Raw genomic sequence first — 18,533 nt, 5'->3', positions numbered from 1 at the left:
TAAGCTTTCAGGATGAAGACAACTTCTTGCAAACGTCCCCCGTTGTCTCCGGTTATCGATCTAGGGGAGGCCGAGAGGGCCGAGTACCGCGTCATGTCCCACCCGCAGACCTTCCCGAGGGGCCCGGCTCCGGACTGCAGGGGGGTCGCGGTCGGCATGACGCTGGGCCGAAGAGGCCAAAACCTCCTCGCTCCACAAGTCCCTTCGACCCCCGGGAGGCCCCTCCACAGAGCCACCGCCGCGTTTGGTCACGCCGGGGGCCGGCTGGTGGTCCCGAACACAGGTACAACTCCAAAACCGCAGCAGCCGATCAAAGTAACACAAACACGAATGTGCCGTTTACGGAAGATTTAAAGTAAGAAAGGATCGACCGAAGGGGTTTTATTCAAACATTCTTCTCTAGCGTTTTGCGCCGTGAGCTTTGATTAAAACGCGTTAACGAGACAAACCCGTCACCGCCAGTCTACCGCATTATCCAGGCAGCTCTTTCTCGCGGCCTCCATCCATCACTCTTCACACTTCACACTTCAACTGCAGTGCGGATTGTTCATCATGCAGTAAAGGACCGTGTGTGTGGGTTGATGAGTCGCTGCGTGTCCGCCTTCTCTGCAGGTATCAGCCTGTTGGTGCCCCACGGGGGGATCGCCGAAGACACTACGTGGGAGACGTACATGGTCATCCACCAGGAGGACGGCAGGTGAGGGACTCTCACCGCCCTCGTAGGCCGCCGCCCTTTTAGTCCTCCGATCCGAGACGCCGCCGCGAGCCGGGAGACCGGCTCGCGGGAACATCGAGACTCGCGATGACTGTCACCTGCCAGCTGGATTCCATTTCTGCAACTTTGACGGCAAGGTTTTTTTTTCCCGCAAAGCTATTACTCGAGGACAAAACGCCCCTAGATAAGAAGCGCGTGAAACGGGGCGTCACGCCTTTGACTCCGGCGCCTCGGAGAGCGTCCGGCGACCAGGAGTCTGGATTCATTTGATTTCTACGTCCGAGGGACAATCGAAAGTGACATTTACTGCCACGTGAAATCCAACCGTCCCCCCGACCCCCCCACCTCCCCCCAAAATGGTCAAAGGTCGCCCGTAGGTTGTGGCTCGGCGCTCGGTTCAGCCAAGCTGCTCCCCTGCAGGCTGCTGCTGTGCTCCGATAAGCCTGATGCTGTTTACTCCTCCGGCTGTCACTCACAGCCGATCTTCTGACAGCCGCGGAGTCCGGGGGCGAAATTGGATCCTCTTTTTTCCTTCCCATGTGTCTTTCCAACCGCGGAGAGGAGGAATCGATCGGCTCCGCTTTTTTGCACGTTGGCGAGAGCTCCGGCTGGTTGGTCCTCTTGGACTTCACCGGGTTGTTCTGTGCGGGGGATCTTCTCCAGCTCGGCGGTGGGGGGGGGGGGGGGGGACGGGAAGAGTCCAAGGACAGGATGTGGTAGTGCGCTCGGATTTGTCCGACGCACGTTTGAGTCAGTGTGTTTTTTTCATCACACTTTGCAGGGAAGCACCGATTACGTCGCAGTGTCACGTTGGTCGGTTGCCTTTGAAGTCAGACTGCACCGTCCTGCTGGCATCAACTTTATTTGGTTTTAATACTTTAGTAAGCCTCTTGAAGCCAGATAGACTTAAAGGTTCCTATTCAACGTTCGTAGCATGAAAATAGCAGCAGGCTGTTGAGCTGTGATGTCTACCTGAGCAGAAAATAGGGCTTCTCGGGGCTTTTTTGGAAAACCGACACTTCAAATAAAAACATTAACTTCATTAAAATATTCCAACTTAGTTTTTTGTTAGACTTCATGCTTCAGTGGGGGCCTGACAGACCTGCTGTTAAACACTAATGAGGCTTTGGCAAAAACTCTATTTGTAACTGTGGGAAGGAAAAAAAAAAAAAGGCACTGAATGTCACGCCGGATGCTTTTATGTGAAAAACTTCAAAAAGCAAAATGTTTTTCTTCTGCACAAATGAGCCATGAGACTTAACTAATAGCCCTGCAGATTATCTACACTTTAACCAACATCCCGCAGTGGTTTTTCTTTGTTCTCACGAGCACAATCGGCGCTAAATAACCATCTTTAATCTGTGCTCACAGGCAATCTGGCTAATCAGCGCAGTCTCAGCAGCAGGTAACCTCGGTTGCCTCTGAGCTGCAGCTGCAGAGACGCGCTGCAGTCTGGACCTGTGATATTATTTTTAGCCATTATTTTGATTGGTAACATTGTAATGACAGAGTTTCACACGGCTTCCAAAAACTTTCGCACTCTGATCTTAAGCTTCTATTTTTTTTTTCCTAGCAAACTATTTTTGCTGCTGAATCATTTTTTCATTTTCCGGAGCATTTTCCTTTAAAAGATTATTCTGGGGCATTCTGTTTTTTCCTCCCTGAAATCGCTTTTTAGTTTTTCAAATGTATGCAGTGAGGGCAGCAGTGGCGGTGGGGGCTCCGGCATTTTGAAGGAATGGCAGTCGGGGGGGGGGGCGGGGCTTAGCGACGGGGCCGATTCTATGTCTCGCTGAGTAAAGAGGATGATAAGACGAATAAAGCAAATCAAAAGAAATGAATCAGAGTCGAGACGCAGCGGTATACCCGGTGATGCACGCATTCAAGCGGTGCGGCGGTCGCAGCATCACAGGTGTGAACTACAAAAATGGTTCTCCTGTATTTTTGTGCACACACACACACACACGTTATGCACGCCAGGCCGCGTCCCCGCTGCAGTTGCATCGACAATGTTGAGAATTATCCCCGGCGACAACAGCAGCAGCAGCAGCAGCAGCAGCATGGCGGCCTGTCTGTGCGAAGGGCGTCCAGCCGGCGGCCAGCTGCATGACTGATGGTGGTCCCATTGATTGCTCTCGGTCTTCGGGGCTTCCAGCCAAGATTTGGGCCCTCGGCCAAGAGCAGCTCGGACCAAGCTAATCTGTCACCGGGCCGGCCGCGGCGGGCTTCATAAGCTCCATCGACCCGGCGCGCTTGCACGCTGCGTGCTAAAGCCTGTCCTCCCCGGCCCCACTGTCCATTAGTCTTGGTGCTGTAATCTTCCTCTATCTGCGTGTCAGCTGGTCAGGGATTGATTCATTATGCGCGTCCGAGGGGTTTGAGTTTACTTCGTTTCGCAGGCGAGCGGGGTCGCGACCCGCCGCCCCGAGTGCTTGTTTAAAGCGCTGATTCATCGGCCGTGATGTTCGTTGTCTCAAAACCCCCCCCCCCCCCCCGCCCTTTTCGTGTGTCTGTTTGCTGGATGTAAATTGGTTTCCTGTTACGTGACCTTTGACCTTGTGCCTCCGTTCCGCGGGGCGCAGCGCCGCGTCCGAGCAGGAAGGGGCCGAGATCTTCCTGAGCCCCGCCGTCACGTACGGCCCGCCGGGCCTCGACCTGTCCTGTCCCGTGGCCATGACCGTGGCCCACTGCGCCGAGGTCGCCGCCGGCAACTGGACCGTCCGGCTGAAGAGACAAACGCAAGACAACAAGTGGGAGGTGAGCGAGAACTGTTAAACCAAACGCACAACGCTCGATGAGATGAAGCACCTACTTCACGCGGCCAAAAGAAACGTCAGACCGGCGGTTATTAGTCACAATATTAGTCAGTGAATTGAAACATTCATTTCTTTTGCCCAGTTTAATTATAGTGGCGTTTCTCAGCATTCCATGAATCTGTGAACTCTGTATTGCAGCTGTTCATAAAATACAAAGAAACACACACTGCCTGTATATCTGTTTGTATTTGTTTATTATGTACAAAATGGACAGAGGGTGTATCGCCTCAATTATCTTCTTGAAAATAATAATTATACACTTCGGGACCAGCAGGACTTTAACAACATCCACCAAAAACATCTCTCTAATTCAATGTTATTATCTTCGTCCTGACGAAATATCATAAACCATTTTGTACCCGATGGAAAGAAATAACTCCGTTCTTGCAGCAGTGAGACAGGAAGTACGATGAGCGAGGCAGAAATAATTGTAACTCAAAGAAGGAGAGCTCAAGCCGAGTCCTGCCCCCGAATTTAGTTGTATTGAAAGTAGAATTTGCAGGAAAATATTGAAACTGTTGAAAGGTTTAAAGACAAATGATTTGAATAGGTGTGCAAATCCACTGCCCTGCTGCCTGTGACGCGTTTCCCTCCCGTCGAGCTGCTCCCACTTCACACCTTTGACTTCAGTCCAAACAGCCTCCCTCCGCGCCGCCGCCTCGGCACGGGACGCGTCTGCGCGACGCTTCTTCTAATGTTTGACTAACCTCGTCAAAGAGGTTTGCGTGACCTCTGAGCGGCCGCGGCGCCGCCTCCCCCCTCTCTCTCTCTCTCTCTCTCTCTCTCTGTCTCCCTCTCTCCGTCTCCCCCCAGCTGGGTCTCTTTCACTCCGTGTGACATTTACACAGACGTAATTTGCCAGCAGAGGTGCAGCACAAAAGGGAGCCATCAAAAGAGCCATCACCGGAGGGAGGCTATATGCCATCGGAAAGGAGGGAATAAGAGAGACGGAAACAGGCCGGCTCGCAGACAGAATGGGGGATTTAGTCCAAGGAAATGTTACAGCGTGACCCGTCTCTATCACTGGGAAGTAATGAGCTCTTTATCTCAGGGAGGGTGCTTGCTCAGAACCTAATCTCTGGAATTAGTCATATAATGGGAGAAGGAGGTCTCTCTCTCTCTCTCTCCCCCCCTTCAGCCTCTCGGTGACTTTCCATTACAGCGTGCACTTTTGCACCGCTCGAGTTTGACGTCATCCTTTCTCCCCACCTGCCCGAGGAAGCTGTGCCACTGAATTAGCCCTCATTGCTTAGCATGGCTGCGGCGGGACATATGCAGAGGGGACCTGTGGGTCACGGTGAAGTCCCACAGGTGACTCGCGGGGAGGGTTGAGCGCGCGGCGAGGAGCTGCTGCACCCCGCTGATCCGTTTGGTCCGTGTTACTGCCCCCCCCCCCCCCCCCCCATCATTGTCATCATTCCTTTGGCCGGCCTTCAGCTCTGCACAGCCGCTGCTTCTGATTACGTGAGTGAGGGGAGGCTTCCAGTGTGTCTATAGCGTCGTCACGCGGCCCGACCTCTCCGGTGTGACCCGCTGCCCCGCGGGCCTGTTGCATGACATCGGCACGCTGCCTGGGGTTCAGCTCCCAGTTCGAGGGTTTAGTCAAAGCGTCTTTCTGCGTACGCAAACGAGTTCTTGGCAGTAATTGAAACCGTAAACATCATGAATCGGCATTCAGCCCTCGGATGAACTGTCGACGTTCGAACTGAATTCCGGCGTCTCGCTCCAACAGGAAGTGGTGTCGGTGGACGAGGAGAGCACGTCCTGCTACTGCCTGCTGGAGACCCACAGGTGCCACGTGCTGTTGGACCACCCGGGTCGCTACGCCCTGGTGGGCGAGCCGCTGAACCAGGACGCCGCCAAGCGGCTGAGGCTGGCGGCGTTCGGCAGCCCGGACGCCGGCAACTCCCTGGGCTTCACCCTGCGGGTCTACTGTGTGGACGACACCCCGCATGCTTTTCAGGTAGGTGGGAAGCGGGAGGAGGCGGAAGGAAGCGAGGAGGTGGATTCGATCTGGCGAGAAAGTTATTTGCTTGGAACTGAATAGTTTACACTTCAGGTGTTTTAAGCATTTTAAGTCAAGACGATTGGATTGATTGTCTCAATGGGGGTTGAAAATATTCCCATTCCCACTGGTAGTACGAGGTTTGAGGGGATCAGACAGGTAGGAAGGGCCGTGTCCAGACGGGAGAAAAGCACTTGCAGATCTATTTCAGCAAATAGATCTGAAAGAAAAGCACAGGCGCGGCTCCTTGGATGCGTGTTTGAAACGTCCAGGCTCTCCTTTGAGGCCTCTGGTGCGACAACATTGTCCATCTCTCCCACGGAACTCTATAAATATTTGATTTGAGCAGGTCGGGTGGCGGCGGCAGGCGGTTCGGCCTGTGAGGATTGCTCACATCGCCACTGGGGGATGCCTGATGACGAGCAGACAAAGAGGGACTTTTAATTACAAAGACAACAGATGCCCCCAAGGCTGCTTCCCTGCCCTTTCTTTGCGTAATTGAATCTGCTGTCTGTTAATTAAATGCGTTTCGGCGGCGCGTTCCACGCGGCGTGTATCCGAACACGTTCCGGCGAGACACTTGAGCAGTTTGTCGCTGTGGCGCTCTGAGGAGCGGCTGCCCTTTGCACAGACGAGCGTTTCTCTGTCCCTTCCAATACTCATTGGGCTCCAATCTTAATTAAACACACTCGTACACCTCAACTGCTTCTGTGCGAGCGCTGACAGTTCTCCTGCAAAGCCGGCGGCCGCGCTTTCTCTTCGGCGCTTCGTTCGAGATGCAGAATTGCGTGTGAACTAAGATGAATTAGCAGCGGGGGCCAAGAGGGAGTCCGGTCCTCCTCTCCAGCCGTCAGACGCGGTTATTTGTTCTTTCTTTTGTTTGTGCTTCACGGGACGATTCTTTTTTTCTCCCCCGTGAGCCTGAAGCAGGCATCGATCCGGATGTCAGTGTTGCCCTTTCTCGGTCTCTGAGCTGTGAGACTGAGGCGGAAAAGCACCGTGCACGCGGACCCACCGCCCCCCCCCCCCCCCCCCCCCCCCCCCCCCGTGGCAGGACTGCTGCACGGGCTTCCTGGGAAGTGTTTAACCGTCTAATAACAACTCAAACGATGTCCCAACACTTGAAATAGGACCAGTCGCCTCACAAACAAGATGTGATGGAGATACAGGGACGTGTTTTAAGACAATGCATCTTTCTCAGATGAAAGATGACTTTTGAGCAGGTTTATTGTGACACACTACAACTACTAGTAGTAGTAGTAGTAGTAGTAGTAGAATATAAAATGGCACTCAGAGACTATAATGAGCAGAAAGAAAACAGAAATAACAAAGAGACACAAAGCAACTACGGAGAAGATCTAAATCACCACTAAGAGACACAAAACCACAGATTTGTAAAGGCAGAGAAGAGCCTGAAGAACCGTAAAGTCTGTGTGCCCCCCCCCCCCCCCTCCATGCAAACATGGACATAACACGCGCGCAGGGATGTTTTATCCATAGTTCCTTGGAACAAATAGAATATTGAATAGCGTAAATATATACGTATAATATTGACAAATGACAGAATTTTTCTGTTTGGTCTCTGTGGGTAAACAACATGTCTCACTGAAAATCAAGCTGCTTGTCACTCACACCAGTGTGGTGATTTTAGGAGTGGGGGGGGGGCACTGTGAGCTCCCACCCAATCACTGGATTGTTTTTTGTTTTTATACATCATGACTGCAGCGTTTCTCCAGATGAGATGAGATAAAACTAAGAAGTTATTCTGAGACCCCCCCTTTCCTCATCAGGAGGTGGCAGTTGGCGAGCGCAGCAGGGGCGGGCGCCTGCTGGAGGAGCCCAAGATGATGCTGTTCAGGGGGAACACCTTCAGCCTCCAGGTGTCCATCCAGGACGTCCCACAGCTGCTGTGGAGCATCAAGCCTTTCACCACCTGCCAGGTAGGCGGCTCATAGACTCTGATTCATAGACTCTGATTCATAGACTCAGATTCATAGGCTCTGATTCATAGACTCAGATTCATAGACTCAAACTCATAGACTCAGATTCATAGACACAGACTCATAGACTCAGATTCATAGACTCAGATTCATAGACTCAAACTCATAGACTCAGATTCATAGACTCTGATTTATAGACTCAGACTCATAAACTCAGACTCATAGACTCAGATTCTTAGACTCGGATTCAGACTCGGATTTAGACCCAGATTCTTAGACTCAGATTCTTAGACTCAGATTCATAGACTCAGATTCAGACTCAGATTCATAGACTCAAACTCATAGACTCAGATTCATAGACTCAGACTCATAGACTCAGATTCATAGACTCTGATTTATAGACTCAGACTCATAGACTCAGATTCATAGACTCAGATTCTAAGACTCAGATTCTTAGACTCAGATTCAGACTCAGATTTAGACTCATATTCTAAGACTCAGATTCTTAGACTCAGATTCATAGACTCAGATTCTTAGACTCAGGTTCATAGACTCAGATTCTTAGACTCAGATTTAGACTCAGATTCTTAGACTCAGATTCTTAGACTCAAATTCATAGACTCAGGTTCATAGACTCAGATTCATAGACTCAGATTTATAGACTCAGATTCTTAGACTCAGATTCATAGACTCAGATTCATAGACTCAGATTTATAGACTCTGATTCTTAGACTCTGATTCATAGACTCAGACTCTTAGACTCAGATTTAGACTCAGATTCTTAGACTCAGATTCTTAGACTCAGGTTCATAGACTCAGATTCATAGACTCAGATTCATAGACTCAGATTCATAGACTCAGGTTCATAGACTCAGATTCATAGACTCAGATTCATAGACTCAGATTTATAGACTCAGATTCTTAGACTCAGATTCATAGACTCAGATTCATAGACTCAGATTTATAGACTCTGATTCTTAGACTCTGATTCATAGACTCAGACTCTTTAGCTCATAGACTAATAGACTCATAGGCTCATATTCACTGACTCCAAACCAGTAAATGTGCATTTCTTGCACTACTGGTTTCATCGTTTTGAAGTACATCGTTTTTAAAGATGCCTGTTGTGTTTGTTTGCTTCTTACTTCCGGCGAATGTCGTCCTGCTGAAGAGCAATGACCTGGTGAAGGTGAACTCAGCTCTGCTTCATCAGCGTGCACCTTCATCTCGCCAGCTTCCTCTGGCCCTCCGTCAGAACGCTCCTCCCTTGTTCTCGCTGGGCTACTTCAAAGCTAAAGGACAACAGAAAGGGCAGCAGAAGCCCCCCCCCCCCCCCCCCCCCCCCCCCTCCCCTCCCACTCAGCCCCCCCAAATTAATTATGACCGCCGGTCACTTCTGCTAGTTATCTTCCTAGGGGTCTTGCATGCTGCATATTCTGCTCTCCCCTGTGATGTTTATCTCACCAGTGACATCCTATTTGCAGGGTCAGCCCCCAGTAGTGCGTCCAGAATACGAACAAGGCGGCCTTGGGGGGGCGGGGGGGGCTACGATGTGCAGGACGATGGCGGCGTGTGCTTTCATTCACTGCTGTCTAAAGGAGGCTTTTACGTCTGATGGGTCTGCAGAGAGGGCGATTCATCCATGGAGCTCTGTTTCTGGAACCCGTCCTCTCTGTCTGGGTCGCAGCGCAGTTCGTATCGGAAGAGGAAATTGGCTTTTTGGATTCCATTTACTCCGAAGCGCTGATACTTTTGGTTTTTCAGCTGCCGCCATCGGGGGGTAAACAGGGGGGCAAACTGGGTGAATCAAGGTCAGGAATCCACAATCATGTCACAGTTCCTGATCTAACAGAGTCTACAAGGATATTCAAGGCTTATTATAAGAAAGTGGAAAAGAAAATATATAGTTATAAATACTACTTGGAGACTTACTGCAATGGGCTTTAGAAAATAGGATTGTTTCATGAATTTACCTATATTGCTATTGACTTTTTATGTTACTGATGCTTAGGTCTGTAATATTGCACATCTGACTTGCTGCTGTTGGTTATAATTAGTAAGTAATTCACAACCAAAGGTTGTTTTTATTTATATATTTTACTTGTCTCTCAAGGCAACACCCTGAAATGTGTTTTTCCATTTAATTCAGTTTGTATTCACATGGAAGAAGATGGACAATTGATTTCCTTAATAAATTACTTAAACCAATTATTCAATTATCAAAATACTTTCCATTTAATTAAGTTGACAGTTAACTGAATAATCGTTGCACCTCTATCTCGATTATTCCTCCCGGGCAGCAGTCAGTTTGCGTGTGACGTACACGGTAATTCATTTGCCCGTATTTGGATTCAGCGCGCTTGTTTCATGCTCTGCAGGAGTTCTCCTTCGCTCAGGTGTGGGCCGGTAGCCGGCGCCCCCTGCGGTGTGCCTTCTCCCTGGAGCGACACAGCCACTCCTCCTCGCAGCTCTCCTGCAAGATCGCCGTCCGACAGGTGAAGGGCGAGGAGCGGATCCTCCAGGTCTACACGTCGGTGGTGGAGGTGGGTGGTCCTACCTCAGGACGGGAGGGGGGAGGGGGGGGCATCCGCCGCCGCCTTGTTAATAGCTTCTTTATGCACACCGCAAATCGTCTCGTCCTTGTGTTCCAAATCACCCTGACACCTCCCTCCCCTTTTTCTCCCGGCTGCCAGAGCGAAAAGGGAGTGGTTCCCTTTTTCACCCAGTCGGACTGTACCGTCACCTCTCAGACGGGGTCGAGGGCCTTCAAAATCCCCCCCTCCATCCGGCAGCGGATCAGCGCCACCTTCGACACCGCCAACGCCAAGGGGAAGGACTGGCAGCTGCTGGCTCAGAAGCTCCACGTAGACAGGTATCGCACGGCGCCCCGGCTCCACAAAAAAACCCGCCTCGTCACCGGCGCTCAATGCGGGTGTGTCGGTCGGCTCTCGGCGAGTCACAGCGGCGGCTCAGGTGTAATCCTCGCGGGGCGTCGTTGCAGAATGATGAAACGCCGCATTCACTGGTCTCTCGCCTGTCGCTCACACTTTGAATGCTATTTTTTTAATCGGGAATTTAGGCACCGCGTCGGGGCTCTAATCTCCCATCGCCAGGCAGCCTTCAGTAACACGCCACGCTGCTGATTTCATTATAGATCTGGGAACACGTGCACGCAGAGATGGAAGGAGATGAAGGGGCGGGGGTGTAAGGGCCAACGTTAGCACAGCGGGGAAACTGCAGATAAGATGGCGTGCTTTACGGGCCGGCTCCTGGCAGGTTGGCGCTCGTGATTAGCGAGGTCAGTGTTTGCGTGGAGGCTGTGGAGGGTTTGGGTTGTTTGGAATGGGGGGATTTGGGGGGGGGGGGGGGGGGGGGGGGGGGTGATCTCCATTTGTGCTTCCGAGGAGACGTCAGTAAGATAATCTTCAAGAGGGAGATTAGATCTGTGCAGTCAGCTCCGTCAGCCGTTTGAGGGGGAGAGAAAAAAGGGCGGGAATACGAGCGTTCTCCGTGGCTCGGGGGGAACATGAGAGGGAAAAGTTAACCAAGAAACTGTGACGGAAAACTGTGCGTGATCAAGGAATTTCACTCAAACCGAGGCTGAAAACAGACATCTGTGAGCGAGGAACAGAAGAGGATTCTAGAGTTGTTGTTTTTTATCCAGCCGGGTCGAGCAAACCAATAAGCCGTAATGAGGACGCCTCAAAGTCGTTAAGCCGATTTTCGTCATTATTTCTCGTACTGTGCTGGAACGTGGAGACGAAAAGAGGCGACCGATGAGATCGCATCGTGATGAAACAGCGCCCTCTGCTGGATGGGAGCCGTTACAGCGAGTGGAGAAACTGTTGTTGACCTTTATTGAAAGCGGTTCGCTTCATCTCATTACTGGCAGATTTCTGTACAGCAAATTTACATTTTTATTTAAGGGAACAAAAGAAAGTCGGTCTTCCTCTGGCCTCTGCGTCTTTAATTTGGCTTATTCTTTTTTCTGTGTGTCTCATATGAAGTGTGATGCCGTGTCCCCGTTTGTAACCCTTTGAGAATGTCCTTCACCTGTCCGTCTCTAACGCAGCGTTTCGTCTTCCCCCGGCCTGCAGGAACCTGTGCTACTTTGCGTGTCAGGAGAGCCCGTCATCAGTGATTCTGAGCCTGTGGGAAGCCCAACACCAGGACTCGGGGGACCTGGACTCTCTGGCCAGTGCCCTGGAGGAAATTGGAAAGGTCCAGTCCCCGAGGACGTCCACTCTGAGCTGCAGCAGACAAGAACGGGACTCGGAATTCACTCAACTCGGGTAGGACGGGTCCGAGGCAGATAACAACCGCGATGAACCTTTGCTGCATGGACACCGAGGACCGGGTGTACTAGCTAACCTGTGGCGAGGAGGAGGACAGACATTGAGGACTCAGCGATGGACAGTTACTAAAGGAACCCCCCCCCCCTGCCGAAGCAAACAGCACCTGCGGACCGACGGGGAGGTATTTGTGTTACTGAGAAACATTTAGAGAGATATATAAGTGTCCCACACCCATCTGTGATTGAGATGTCCTGTAGTGAGGGATTGTGGATATGTGTGCGAGGAGGACTGAGGGGACAGAGGGTGGAGTGTGTTTTAGACCAATCTAGGCCGGTGTTGTGACCTTCCCAGGATCGGACGTGCCGACCCCCCCGAACAGTCCAAAATGTTTAGTGTAATGTCGTTCTGTTGTCATGCATTTTGCAGATCTCCCAATGCTTCTCCTGCAGCGTGTCTCTGATGTTAGCGGACGCAAAGTACGGGACGCTGGATAATCTGATCACCATTCAAAATGCAACCTTACAAAGCGTGCTTTGACACCCCCCCCCCCCCCCCCACGCCTCCCCCACCTCCGGATAACAGTTATTTTAAGACGCTTTCTACCACTCCGTGTGAAGCAGAAAGAGGAATCCCGGCGATCCCATCGTCTCCGATGACAGCGTCTCGCCGCGTGGATCATCGGGGACTCGTTCCAGCAGAGACGCGGCATTAAATGCAAAGTGGGCTTAAGTGGTCTTAAGTGTGTGCTTTCTACATCCTCTGGGACTTCATTTTTTTCCAGATTTTAATATGACGTGTGGCTTATTTTGAGCTGGCTTTTTTTTTTGGGGGGGGGGGGATCATACCTGGATGTCATTATTTACTCCCACTCCTGTGTCCTCTCGTCTCAGCTAGATTCGCTCCACCCGCCCCCCAAACATGATAAAGTGACTTTGTGTTGAACTCTGTGTTGGCTCTCTCTCTCTTTTCATCTCACTAGTCATTTAATAAGAGTGTATGGTGGAGAAATCAGCTCCGGTAAAACCTCAAAAAACTGCACTCAGCAAAGAGACTAAACGTTTAAAACATAAAATGAACTATTTAGTTGGGGTGGAAGATTCCGCTCTCATTCCTCTTGGAGATACTTAAAATCCTATTTCAGCGTTTTGAGAAGCCATCAAATTTATTGTGCAGAGTTGGATGTAAATCTTGACTCCACTCTGGGAACAATCTTCATTTCTGACCTTTGGCACAAAAGCAACTAAGCAATTTTCCACCAAATCTCAGACAATTCTTTTGATTAACTAAGACGTTTCATGTGAAGGCTCAACAGTTTAAAAGCAAATACCCGTTGATTTATTCTGTCATTTCATAGCCAGACATCCTGATAATCTGCTTTCAATGAGCCACACATGCCAAATAATCAAACGGGTGCATCAGCCAGTCGCCTGTTTGCATCAAAGCGTGGAGACAAACCTCTGTGAGGACGCACTCGCCCTCCAGCAGCGGCTGCAGAGCCCGACGCCCGGAATGCATTCGCACCCGCAGCCCGACGGGCGAACCGACAGCAAAACCCCAACTTACGCAGTCGCTTTGATCAGAAGGATGCTGGGATGTGTGCGAGTATGGAATTACTCTTCTGTGGGGGGGAGGGGGGGGGTTGAGGAAATCTAAATCAAATGAATTGGATTTTAAAAGTGTTATGGGAAAGTTTTGTCAGCGAGTCCAAAGGTTTTTCTTCCTGGAATATTAAGCAGGTTTTGGCCATTCTGAGTAAACGCAAGCATCAAAAATAACCTCAGCCAACGTGACGCAGTAGAACCCAATTAGTGCTTTAAATTAGCGGCGGCTCGCGCGACGTGATGCAGTCTGTGCTCGTAACAAAGCTTCTGTTTGAGGAGAGGTAACGCTCCCAGTGACTGAGGCTGCAGCAGCACGCTCGTTTCCCCCGAAAGCTCAAGTTGACATTTATTGACATTTTAGCTTTGTCTTCCGTTGACTAACACATGAGTCACTTGTTGCTATACGGCTTCGTACGTAACCACAGTGCTACCTCTGCACGGGCCCTGCTCCCTCAAACCGATCCGTCCAACTATCGAACCGATCAACCTTTCCAGCACAAACTAAAGTAATATGAATAGATTGTAATGTTACTGAGCCTCTTGATTCATGGAGGAAATCCCCCCCCCCTTTTTTTTAAAGTGATTCGCCACGTGAAGCTGATGCAACGCTGTCTTTGTCCTGAGTGCGGCGACTGGGACCAGTTCCATCGCCCCTCCGGTCCTCAGTGCGGGACACCAGCGTTTATATTTATCGCTCCCACGGCGAGGACTTCAGTCGCCACCGTGACGTTTTCCCCCGACTCCTTCCTCCCCTTTCATCAAAGGCTCATTTTTTTTAGTCACACGCGGATTTTCTGCTGACTTCTTCCAACAGCTGTGGAGGAACGGGTCCCCCGGCGACGCCCGGAGGGGCCGCGGGACCCCCCTGCGGAGCCGTCGCCTCGGCCTAAAATGGGAAAACATGATCCCCGCGGCTGCTCTCAGAAGAGAGAACACAACCGTCCCAGCTGAAAGACACACATGCATCCCTCCGATGTGCCATGTGTGTGTGGGCGGGGGGGGGGGGGGGGGGGTGGTTGGCAAACCTTGATTTGATCCATTATGGGGTTTCCAGATGTTTTTGAGCTTGGGAAGGGATCAGTCAGTCATCCCTGGGGACCGAAGCGAAGGGGAGAAGACGCTCCGCTGTGTAGACATGTCGGGGTAGTCGAGGGACACCGTTCCTCCTGTGAGAACGGGTCAAGGGTGAAAAAGGTGAGAAGGATATTACCCCTCTAGGGCAGGGGTTTTCAACTGGTTTCTTTCTTCGAGTCATTCGTTGACGGGGGGGGGGGGTAAGATAAATTCACCCCCCCCGACCGTGTCTTCAGGTCAATGATTCGTTCATCGTACTTTGAGGTCAGAATGCGTATCGGGTTGGCAGGTCTGCTTACTGATAGAACGGTGGAGCACTTCACCTTCTGCCTCATCAGTCCCCTCGCCTCAATATCTACCTCCTCAAAAACGCTAGCGTTAGCTAACGGAGCTTTAGCTAGCTGGCCAACGCCGCGTTGACTCAACTCATCGAGCTGTAGCTAACGTTAGCTAAGTCTATGTCAACAAAGCTCCGGGGTAACTTAACTTGGATATACCAGAAAATATTACAACCATCACTCACCCTGTTCGCAATTCACGGAATATGAATACCCCCCCCCCCAAAAAAAACCTCATCGAATCTACACGATTCACGTAGGTCACCTATTTTGGTTTCAAATCGGCAAATTCCGCCGAAAGGTGAGGGATTGTGACGCCTGGTGAGATCCAGATCCAGCAAAGACTTCACGGAGGCCGCGATGACTTTGTTGGAGCCTCCTTCTGGCTGGACGCCTTGAGGCTTGACTCGACTTGTTTTATTTCCTCGGCTCAGGGCTCTGTGGCGGTGGTGGTGGTTGTTGTTGTTGTTGTCGTATAAAAATCCGCCACACCGACCCCGAGTGTTCTCCTCAACCTCGCCGTGTCCACAGAGCTGCGTCGTGCGTCCGCCCGTCCGGCCTGCAGCGCAGCGGCTATTTCGGCTCGCTATCCGGAGATCTGCTTTGGGGCAGAAGAGAAAACAACAGCGGTTCACTTCATCGAACGTGTCGAAAGATCAATTCAAAACCTTAGTGACCGACTTCTTTTCTCGTTGTTTTTCATTTCTTTGCGTCTCTCTCCAGGATTAAAGCTACTGCCTGTTTGTCCGCTGAAACTGACTTTATTTTTCATGGGTTACGTACACAGATGCATTTACAGCCACGTGTTTGAGACCTGCGTGAATGTTTATGGTCAGAAGAGTTTCTTTCTCTCCTTTCTTTGTCCGAGAATTTCCATTTTAAAACTGTATATAGTGTATTGTGTTGAAATAAATACGCTGTGACAGAACGGGATTGGCTGTTAATCTGTGTTTATACATCTGTTTCCTTTCTTCTTCATTTCAGTAACCCGACTTGGCTTTTCATCGTTCCGGCCAACTGTCGTTAAATTCTGTCCCGACTGCTCACGGTTCAATAAACATCCATTCAGATGGTTTCCCTAATTAAATGAGTGAGGCATTTATCAACAGGCAACTTAAATACACACAAGCCTTCGTCGTGGGGCCAAAATAAGCATATTTATCTGTGCTATAATGTGTGCAAAGCCCAAAGATACAGTTTTCCACGTCTTTCTCCCATGCGTTGGTGATGTGGCGACACACTGCGTCCGGGTAACACAACCGACGCGCACAAAGCAAACGTGTTTACAGATGAGCGGCGGCTTCTGTGTGCGCGTTATGAAGTAGACAGCAGATGGCACTGCACGCTCCTCTGCGCCGTCTCCTCCCACCGTCTCCACGTTGGACGTAGCTTGTTTCCATGACATGAGCAATGTGTGCCCCCTCTCAGTGGGGGGGGGGGGGGCTGGCACTCAGCGGCCTGCTACACCCTGTCTGACAACGCCACCAGGCTGCAGGGGCTCGAAGGTTCCCATTCCACTTCTGTTAACCCGCCGCCGCCGACCCACACAATCAGCGTTTTGTCACAGCACACTTTGGACGTGTGGATTCGGTTGTTGTTGTTGTTGTTTTCCGTCCCCTTTCCCACGTTATGAGCGCGATGGCCGGTTAATGTTTGATCCCTTCTGCCGTCGCTCGGCCCGTGTAAACCCGCGTCCCGGGCCGGATGTCACGTGTCCCGGGACGGCTGCAGGCCGGCGGGCCTCTCTGTTCCCCCTCCAGACGCCACACACACAACACACAAACACACGCACACACATCCTAACCCACAACCAGAGCCCCCTGCCCCGTCTGATACGACCCAACCCCTGCCCGCCCGCCCGCCCGCCTCTGGACAACTGCTCCGACTCAGAAGGATTAAAGATGAACTCTTTTTTTTTTTTTCTCCTTTTCTTTCCATGCCGGATGAAAGGCCTCCCAGACACCCACTCCATGCGCATACCATTCAGGCCAGGACACACAGGAAGTCTATGTGCTGAGCGGGGAGGAGGGGGAAGGACAGCGGGGTGGGAAGTCGCCGAGGAAAGGAGGGAGGGAGGGAGGGAGGGCGCTCTATGCGGAGGGAGAAGTGGGGGGGATAAAGAATGGAGTGGAGCGGGGGGGCTAAGTGCAAGTCATGTGAAGCTCATGAGAACTAACCTACAAAAGCTTGTTTTCCTCTCGCCAACTGTTCGCTCTCCTTCTTTTGTTCCCCGTTTTTTTTCTTCTCCCCCTCTGCCCTCCCGCCGTTGACCTTGAATCTGTTCTCTCTCCCGTTGCCGCGGCAACGCCATCTTCACTCGGACCTTATCTCATAAGTACCGACTCGCGCGCCGTCGGCGGGAAGGAGACACTCCGCCCCGCGTGTTCGATAGCTGTGGAGCAGAAGATCGCTTGCGTCGCCGAGTCTCTTTTCTCACACCAGTGTAATGCGATAATTGCAAACTAGTTTTTTTTCCTCCCTCGCCTGTAAACTTTGGAGGCGGTGAAGCCGAGCATCTGACGCCAGCGCGTTAAATTCCCTGCAGTTGTTTGGAGGATCTGTCTCCTTCAAGAGGCGCCGGGCCATTAAGCTACGAGATTAAGCCGCAGCCCAGATTTGCTGGAACTGTGAATAATTGCATCACGCGGAATGAAGCATTTGTGACTTTTACAAGGTGTACAGATGCACAAGTGTGTGTGTGTGTGTGTGTGTGTGTGTGTGTGTTGGGTGAGCGGGGGCGAGCCTGTGGGGGACGGCGTCATGTCGCATGCTTTGAATTGCTGCACTTTCGCGGCTGGTCGGCCCTCTGCTGCCAACTGTCTCTCAGTGGATCAGACGGCGAGCGGAGGCCTCGCGGCTTCTGCCTCCCGATTCCCAATCGCCGTGTTTTTCCAACGCGTTGCTTCTCACTTTTCCGTCGCTCCGTGTGCAGACGCCGCTCGCTTCGCTCCCGTTGTTTTTTCCCTCCATGCTCAAACTCAAACTTCTTCTCTTTTTAAGCGTTGTGGTGGAAGATTTTGCACAGACAATCGTTAAGTAAGAAACCAAGGCTCTGAGTCAAGTGTGTCTTTTCTCCGTTTATTTCCTTGCAAGGGAAAAAGGGTCACAACAGCTACGTGGTCAGTAGACTGTCCAGAACCTCCTTTTTCCCCCCAACACATCGGGGCAGTTCTTATACCTAAATTTAGATATCGGTGGCGTCAACAGAAACCTTTGACCATCTTGTTGAGTCTCTACAGCCAGGGTACTGGGAACATCTTATCCATGTAAGACACGTCAGTTCTTTGACCGTGTCCTTGCTCTCCCAACATGCTAAAACAAAGGTGGTCATAGACATAACGAACACTTTGTTCAATCTCTACAGCTATGACTGCTGGAAACATCTAATCCAAGAGGGAGACATCAGTTCTTATGTCAGGGCCTTTGTGATCGAACCACTTGCAAACTAATAAACTGGTTATACAAATGAAGCATTTAAAAGGGTCACATATCATTTTCCCATTACAGCGTTCACGCCGTCCCCCGCCCCCTGCTCGAATCAGACACCCACACACATTCCTGCACGCGGCTCACGCAAACACGCCGATGTGTTGGCCTGTCTCTTGAGGAACGACTCTTTCACTTTTCGTTTTCCTTTTTAATTGCAGTCAGGTGAGTAATCGCTGCCTTAAACCGCGTGACCTCCTCGTGCGATTCCATGCCAGGTGGTGCCAGGGAACGAGGTGGTGACATCATCGCCGAGGTCCTCA

The 18,533-nt window shown here is 51.1% G+C and overlaps 1 protein-coding gene across 1 annotated transcript in view; it reads left to right on the top strand.

Moving 5' to 3' along the window:
- Nucleotides 1-12,713, top strand: part of LOC120831972 (netrin receptor UNC5D) — a 94,964-nt gene extending 82,251 nt beyond the window's left edge. The window contains exons 11-18 of the mRNA XM_040197946.2: nucleotides 65-283; nucleotides 613-697; nucleotides 3,298-3,472; nucleotides 5,264-5,494; nucleotides 7,327-7,476; nucleotides 9,855-10,019; nucleotides 10,170-10,348; nucleotides 11,574-12,713. Of these exons, the coding sequence (XP_040053880.2) occupies nucleotides 65-283; nucleotides 613-697; nucleotides 3,298-3,472; nucleotides 5,264-5,494; nucleotides 7,327-7,476; nucleotides 9,855-10,019; nucleotides 10,170-10,348; nucleotides 11,574-11,772 (1,403 nt within the window). The 3' untranslated portion in view covers nucleotides 11,773-12,713. The remainder of the gene's footprint in view (nucleotides 1-64; nucleotides 284-612; nucleotides 698-3,297; nucleotides 3,473-5,263; nucleotides 5,495-7,326; nucleotides 7,477-9,854; nucleotides 10,020-10,169; nucleotides 10,349-11,573) is intronic.
- Nucleotides 12,714-18,533: the final 5,820 nt, after the last annotated feature.

Source organism: Gasterosteus aculeatus, chromosome 14 (assembly GCF_964276395.1).
Source record: "Gasterosteus aculeatus chromosome 14, fGasAcu3.hap1.1, whole genome shotgun sequence".
Taxonomy (NCBI): Eukaryota; Metazoa; Chordata; class Actinopteri; order Perciformes; family Gasterosteidae; genus Gasterosteus; species Gasterosteus aculeatus.
Note: the sequence above shows the minus strand (reverse complement) of the source record. Positions and strands in the feature narration are given on the sequence as shown.